Consider the following 7,646-nt stretch of genomic DNA (forward strand, 5'->3'; position numbering starts at 1 on the left):
GGGCCGTCCTCCCGCTGGTGTGAAACGCCCGGGGACGCAATAACCTGGTTTTGCGGTGTGTTCACATTCGCACTCTGAATGTCCAGTTCGCCATGTGTTCTCGGGGCTCAGGTGTCACACGGGGGCTTCAGAATGGACCAGAGTTACCCAGCACCAGGTTCTGGCCTCTGTCCCCCTTTCCCTCGCACGTTTGTAGGACGGTCACTCCCGGGGTCCTGCCTTCCAGGCGCGGAGGGTAGCAGCGCCGCGCAGCAGCAGCTAAAGGGCTGATGCTTCCCGAGACCGTGCGCTCCCACTCCGGGCTGCGCCGGGGCTTTTGCGCGCGTAGAGACGAGCCCGGCTCCGTCCGGTCTCGGGACGACTTTCAGTCCGGCGGGGGAGGGACCCGTGTGGAGACGTGGCTGCCCTCCCTGGGGGGAGACGCGTGGACGTTCCGGGAGGAGGAGCAGAAATACCGAAGCCCTTCCGAGGGCGGGAGCCGTCCCTCCTTCGCGCGCCGGGTCCGGCCTCCTTCTCCGGGGCCTGAGGGCGCTACCCCGGGTCCTGGCGAGGCCTCTCACTTGCCTGAATGGGGCCCCCGGGAAGGTGCCCGGACCCGGACCTGCTCTTCCTCCCCCGCGCCCCGCGGCGCACTCGGCACCTCCTCTCCCGGGCGGCCGCGCGCTCCTTCCCAAAGGGACGGCCTGTTTCTGACTCACGTGCGGGTGACTCGTTTGCGTTGACTCCTGTCGCCGGTGAGGAACGAGACGTGGGCACGAGCCTACTCTTGTTTTGACTCTGAGCGACTGCGTGAGATCCGACCCGTGCGTGTTTTAAAGCGCGTAATGTTTCCGAGGTGCCCTCGCGAGGAAAACAGATACCGGCGCCGCGGGGAGGTCTTACCGCTGCCCGAGCAGCGCTTCCTCGTCAGCGCGGACCCAAAACTGCTCCGCTCGCTTCGAGGAAAAACCAGAGGCCGCGTTTCTCCTGCACGTTCCTCTTCTTGCTATTTACACTGTGGCATTTAGTTCTGTTGTCCCAGGAGGGGATGCGATCACTCAGTGTAAATAACTGAGGCTGAAATACCACAGAGTGTGCCTTTTACGAGTTTTAGGGTTACGCTGAACAATTTTAGGTGTTAATTAAAAATATGCAAGTGAACACGTGCTGTTTAAAAATGAGTTTAAGAGTTAAGCAAACGAGGATGTTTGAAAGTCACTGCCTTGGGGGCTACACACTTTTTTAAAACGCAGGTAGTTTGTGATTTGCTTCTGGAAAAAAGATGTATGTGTATTATCTGCGACCCTGTAGCGCCAAGGTCAAGAGTTGCAGTTTTGACGTTTCTAACCCTACACATATCAGAGGTTTACCCTCTGCCTTATGGCGGGGGTACTTTCTGGGTTTATTCAGGCATTCCTCTGGATTTAAAGTGTGATAAAATAATGATATTTCTAGCAGTCTTAGGGATTTAAAATACCTGCTTTTATGTACGATATGCTAATAAGTCTTCTAAATGCCGCCCCCGTTTTTTTTTTTTTCCTGTTTTGCAGGTAACGGAAACAAGTCTAAGCTCTACCCTGAACTTTCCAGCTTTCAGGAGAGAGTTGGTAAATACCATATCTATATGTTAAAAATGATTCATACGCATCTTACAGTCACAAACTTTCCAACTAAATGGCAGTTCATAAAACTCGGGGATGGTACTCAGCACTCCTCTGGTTTACGTGCTCTGTTCCTGGTTGGGAGAAGCCCTTCGTTTGGAAAATGCTGTGCTTTTGCTCTCCTGGTTGCACTCGTCTGCGATAAGGAGGGCGACGGGGACCGTAGTGGCACATGCGCAGTTCCTGCGGGGGGAGGGGTGGGGGGCTGGCACCCCAGCTTGGGACCGAGCCCCTCGGACTCTCAGGGGCCCGTCTGAGGACAAACCGCAGGATCTTTTACGATCTTGTCACCATAGAATGACAAGGTTTGTTCATTGTGAATTACAACTTCATCATCATCACATCTTTTCTGGGTTTTAGCCCCGTGGATATTTTTGTGTATTTTAAGGATTTTTTTTTTTTTAATTTTTCATGTTCAGATATTTTGCTATTATTGGGAACTACTTCATAAAACTTATTAGGATTTGCTGTCTTACTTCAATTTCTTTACAAAACGTTCCTGGAGGAATTAAGCGATTATTTAGAAATGTGAATGGGACACAAAATGAGGGCAAAGGTTGTCAAATAGCCCGTTTATTTTCTCCAGTTGTCAAATAGCCCGTTTATTTTCTCCCGTCACCTTTTGTCACTGGAGTCACAGAACCCCATACTCCTGGGAAAGTAAACTACGGGGCATCACTGCTTTCATGTAAACAGACGTCAAGGTAGCTAAGTACACATTTTGCTTTTAATTTGTAAAGATATTTCAAAAATGTCTCGTAAGCACAGTTCCTTCCTCGGAAGTTGATGCTTTCCCGATGGAGTCGGGCTTCCCACTTCCCACACGCTTTCAGCCTAGCTGCCCCAGTGTGGAGCCCGCTTCCCGCCTGGCGTTGTCCCGGAAAGCTGCGTTCGCCCTGCCTGGAGGGGCTGCCTCCCGGTTTAACGGTCTGAGCCTGCTGGGCTGTGGTCTCCTGCACAGTGGGAAAACACTAAGAGGCTTTTAAAATGTAGTTTGCTCTTTTGAATGTGATTTGCAGCCAGCTCGGAGACTACTGACATTGCCAGTAATTTGACCGGCGGATACACATCCTTCAGAAGCAAAAGGGGCGAACATGTAAATGTTTATACCCAAGTAGCATACACGTCTGGAATTTTATGTAGCGGTCTTTCAGGAGACTCTGCTAGAATTAGACCTACACTTAGGTATCTTGCAGTTAAAGCGGTTCTTAAATTTGAGGTCAACAGACAAGCTGAGTTGCTGAGGGAGAGGGGGCCAGCAGGGACACTGAAGGACAAGGGACTGCGGAAGTAGAGGTGACCCCCCTTTCCACAGGGTTCTCTAAGGGCCTCAAAGGCACTGAGGGTGGTGTGAAGTTAGAAGAAGCAAACCCTGAGTGGGCTCTGGAAATAGGCTCGGACTTTGAGCACTGGCCATGCGACCACGGACAGTTCTTGGCCGGTCAGGTTTTGTTTATATATTTGAGAGTAGGGTGAATTAATTTGTACAAACAGTGGGTACTAGGATAACTTTCTCCAAATATAAGGGATGTTGAAGGAAAAAAAAATGGAAAGGAAGATTTAAAGTCTATTTTTAAAATAAAACTTAGTTTACATGATTATGGGTTTTTTTTTGTTTTGGGGGGTTTTTGTTTGTTTGTTTGTTTGTTTTTAAAGCAGCTGTCAAACCAGTTCAGTTCCTAGCAAGGACTTTCTCACATCCTGGCCAACCACTGCTGCAGAGAAAAAGCACAGGGCACAGGCCTGGGCCTCAAGTTAAACCCAACCTACCAGGATGTCCAGGCCGCCGTGGGCTTGCTCTCTGCCTGTCCCATACACACTGACCAGCTGCACTTTTGCATGGCTGTTGGGGAAAGCAGTGATTCTCCTAAGTGCATGTACTTTTGTTCTGCACCCTTTGGACACTCCAGCTATCTGGTGCTTGGGCCAGAGACGCCGCTTACTATGGCTACATGACGCAGACCACAGAGAAAGCAACTGGGAGGGACACAATGAGACCCAGTAGGCGTGGCGTCTCTAATTAGAAGCCTCAGGGCAGCTGCCGGTCAATGGGGCCTGTGATCTGTTTCAGTTGTGGGCCTGACCTGGGAGAGAAGAGTAACCTGTGTTTGAATTCAAGTTGGATATGATGATGAAAATGGCTAATCGCTTCAAAGAGCCTCCGTATTTCTTGAACACAAGAATAGGAAACTAGAAGGCATGTGTCAGTCAGAAGGGAAGGCATCTGTGAATGCCAGATATTTTCATCAGCAGTGGGGCCAGTTTCCGTGGTCCCTGGGGGGCTCTCCCTTTCTGGAAGGTCATACCCCCCTCCCGGAAGAAAAAGGCCCACTTTTTTTTTTTTTTTTTAATAAGCTATTTTGTGGGCATTAAACTTTTCCTTATGGGAAGTATCCCTAATATTTACAGTAAAGGAGAACTTTAAGTCATTTTGCTGGAAGAAACAGCAGTAGGGCCTGGCTTGTGGGGCCTTCATTTGGGCTGGGCTCCCTGCCTCGTGTTCTTGTGTGTGGATTTTCCCCGAAACGGCTTCAGCTTCTGAGTCTTCTTGGGCTCACCCCCGGCTGCCTGTCTTGCCCATATTCTCCCCTCGCTCTACCAGCCACGATCTGCCTCATCTCTGCTCAGAGTTTGGGTGGGGGAAGCCCCTCAGTGCCACCATCTTCTCTCAAAACCACCCGCTCTGCCCTCGTACCGCGTTCCCATCAGTACTTTGTCCTTCGTCCATCTGGAAAGTACAGCTCAGAGATAGTCGGGGACCCCGTCTGCTTCCCTTGGTTCCTGAAGCTCTTCTTCCTGTAATTACTCATCACAGGGTATGCTCCTCCCACTGGTGGGAACCAGCTCAGTGGTCATTGGTCACCCAGGACCTTCATCTGACATTCTTACGACCTGTAGAGTCTGGGTGACTCGGTGATGCACAGAAGTACACTACTTCCCCGGGGAAACTGGCCGTGCTCGGCCGGACTGATGTTCCCTGTGCTGCCCATAATCTAACACCCATGTGGCTGCAGAGGGCCTTGGGGCAGGAGGTCCGTGGTGACCATGAGTCCCCGGGGATGGACTTCGGAGACTCAGATCTCCGCTCCCTGGACAGATGGCCTCCCACTTCCACTTGAGTGTGATGCTCTGTGAAGTGGGGGTGACAGCAGCAGCCACTCGCCGGAGATGCGGGACGGGCGAGAGCAGATCAGGCTGCACCTGTCACCGTTGCCCTCGTCCCTTCAGATGTCTTACATTGTGCATAGTGCGACACATGTGGTGATGACTTCCAGAACATTCCCTGATGCTCACTGGGGCTCGTCCAGGTTGTGCTTTGTGTCATCTGAGACGTCTGGGAGACAGGAGAGGAGGAGTTTCTTGAGGGTGTCGTTGACTGGGGTTGAAGAGGTTGAGGTTCGTATGTGGGTGGTGAGTAAACTGATGAGATGATGCTGTTCAGAACGATGTTCCCTCTCACACCAGCTTGCATTCCTCTGGTTTAATGACAGAGAGGCCTGTTGTGAGGACTGGCTGGGTGTCCCACTGCGCTTGTCACACACAGAGGAACGAGGGCTCGTTAGTGTGTGTTGGCTGTCACTCCGCTGGTTTCGATGATACCCAGATTGCATCAGAATTCTTCTTTTCGGTGACGCACGTTTGCCCTTCTTCCTTAAAATGGACAGACTGCAAGTACACATAGTATAAATTATAAAAGCGGGCAGAGCATGTCTGTGGTAGAAAAAATAACGACCCCCGGAGTCTCTGTGATGTGACCCTGGGTTGCTGCTGGGGTTGTTTCCGCAGGACTCGGACAACTCCGGGGCAACGCTCTCGCGGGAAGGACTGTCGCACACCGTGTGTGGGTGACGCACGGCGAGTCTCGCTCAGCGCGGTGTAATTCAAGTCTTGACTTTTTATTTCTTACCAACAAGCCAAATTTGGTTTAGCTTTTATTATTATAGTATTATCGGGTTAAATAAGTAACTGAGTTTCAGAATTTGGTTATTTATGTTTTCAGTGTGTCTGTACTAAGACGCATTTAACAATCATCTAGTTGCCTAATATGCACACAAGCATGAATGAACAGGAAGTATCTGTTTCTCTATATTTCTTATGCTGGTGCACAGTTCGTAAAGTTACTGTTTTTAACTCCTCAGTTCTCAAAGTATTTTCTTCCTAACACAATACAAACAATTCTACACATTGTGTTGAAACTCTTATTAAGGGGCGTCTGGGTGGCTCAGTGGGTTGAGCCTCTGCCTTCAGCTCAGGTCATGATCCCAGGGTCCTGGGATCGAGCCCCACATCGGGCTCTCTGCTCGGCGGGGAGCCTCCTTCCCCCTCCCTCTCTGCCTACTTGTGATCTCTGTCTGTCAAATAAATAAAATCCTGAAAAAGAGAGAGAGAGAAACTCTGATTAAGCATATGCAGACCTTCTTCTTGCGCCAGTTTGAGTTTTGTCTCTGTTCTGACAGTGTAGAGCGAGCAGCCGTGAAGCCTGTGGGGAAAGCGCTCATGAACCGGCAAAATGCCTCGGAGCCGCGGTTCCTGTTCTGTTCTCTTTAACATTTTGTTTTATTTTTTAGCACGATACGTGTTCTCTTCAATCCCCGTCCTACCCCCTGCCCCTCTGGAAACCGCAGTTCTCTAGAGTTAAGAATTGGGGTCTGTTTCTCAGTTTCTGTGTGTTTCTCTCTTTTTTCTTCCTTTGCACATTTGTTTTGTTTCTTAAATTCCACATACGAGTGAGCTCATATGATATTTGTCTTTCTCTGACTGACTTATTTCCCTTAGCGTAACACCGTCTAGTTCCATCCTGGAGCATGGTTTTTCAATTAAATCCTGTATGATACAATCGTGACCATAAATGTGTTTTTCTCTAACAGCTACAATTCATGGAAGCCATAATGACCATTCGATTAAAAGGGGGAAAATGTAAATACAGTTGACCTTTGAACAATGTGGGGCGTGGCATTTGGGGGCACCAAACCCCAAGCAGCTGAAAATCCACATATCACTTTTGATTCTGTGTCCTGGCTCCTGGGATCGAGTCCCAGTTCCTGCTCTGCGGGAAGTCTGCTTCTCTCTCTGCCTCTGCCAGTGCTCTCTTGTGCTCTCTGTCAAGTAAATAATTTAAAAAAAAAAAAAGGAAAGGAGGAGAAAATACATTTACATTATCATACTGTCAATCACAAAATAAAATCCATGTGTAAGTGCACACCTGTGTTGTTTAAGGGTTGGCTTGTGGTGTTGTCTTAGAGATCGTTCAGAAGTCCAACAATTACAACCACAAATATTTGCTAAATGCATAGTCAAGTATATAATAATGTGCAGTTTGACTTGTGTGGATTTAGGAAGTATTATTACCAAACACTTGCTCTTTTTGAAGAAGAAAAACACGAGTTTAATAATAGGATGAAAATCTCACAGACCCCATGTGCGAAGGCATCAGGGTATCAAGCACAGAAGTTAATTGACATCTCCGCCCCAGCCCCTTCCCAGGCTTTCCCGTCAGACGCGCGTAGTCCAAGTACCTCTGCTTGTTTGTTCCAGGCCTGCCCGAGCCCTTGGAGGTGACGGCGCTGTATTCCTTCGAGGGACAACAGCCCGGGGACTTGAATTTTCAAGCCGGAGACAGAATCACAGTCATATCAAAAACAGACTCGCAGTTCGATTGGTGGGAGGGAAAGCTTCGAGGTCAAACTGGCATTTTTCCAGCCAACTATGTTGCCGTGAATTAAAGGTGATATTATTTTCTTCTTTGAGAATTATACAACATTTACTTCTCCATGGACAGGATTTACTCTGCAGTTAGGCAGTGTTTAATGTAAGTTTTTAAAATACTGCTCTTTTTCTTAAACTTTTATCAAATATGTAAAAGGTTTTTTCTCTATAAATGTTTAACTTACATACGTTTAAATACTTCATACTAATTTCATCACACATCCTATTTAATAGTTAACATGCTCCAATTCACACGGTCACAGTCCTTCTGTGTTCCTTTTCAAGCATCGCTAAGCCCCC

At 48.6% G+C, this 7,646-nt stretch overlaps 1 protein-coding gene across 1 annotated transcript in view; it reads left to right on the plus strand.

Moving 5' to 3' along the window:
* Positions 1-7,363, plus strand: part of LOC111154150 (SH3 and SYLF domain containing 1) — a 32,746-nt gene extending 25,383 nt beyond the window's left edge. The window contains exons 11-12 of the mRNA XM_022513565.1: positions 1,530-1,586; positions 7,176-7,363. Of these exons, the coding sequence (XP_022369273.1) occupies positions 1,530-1,586; positions 7,176-7,363 (245 nt within the window). The remainder of the gene's footprint in view (positions 1-1,529; positions 1,587-7,175) is intronic.
* Positions 7,364-7,646: the final 283 nt, after the last annotated feature.

The sequence above is a fragment of the Enhydra lutris genome, unplaced genomic scaffold (genome assembly GCF_002288905.1).
Source record: "Enhydra lutris kenyoni isolate GAN:26980312 unplaced genomic scaffold, ASM228890v2 scaffoldscaffold35, whole genome shotgun sequence".
In the NCBI taxonomy this organism is placed as follows: domain Eukaryota; kingdom Metazoa; phylum Chordata; class Mammalia; order Carnivora; family Mustelidae; genus Enhydra; species Enhydra lutris.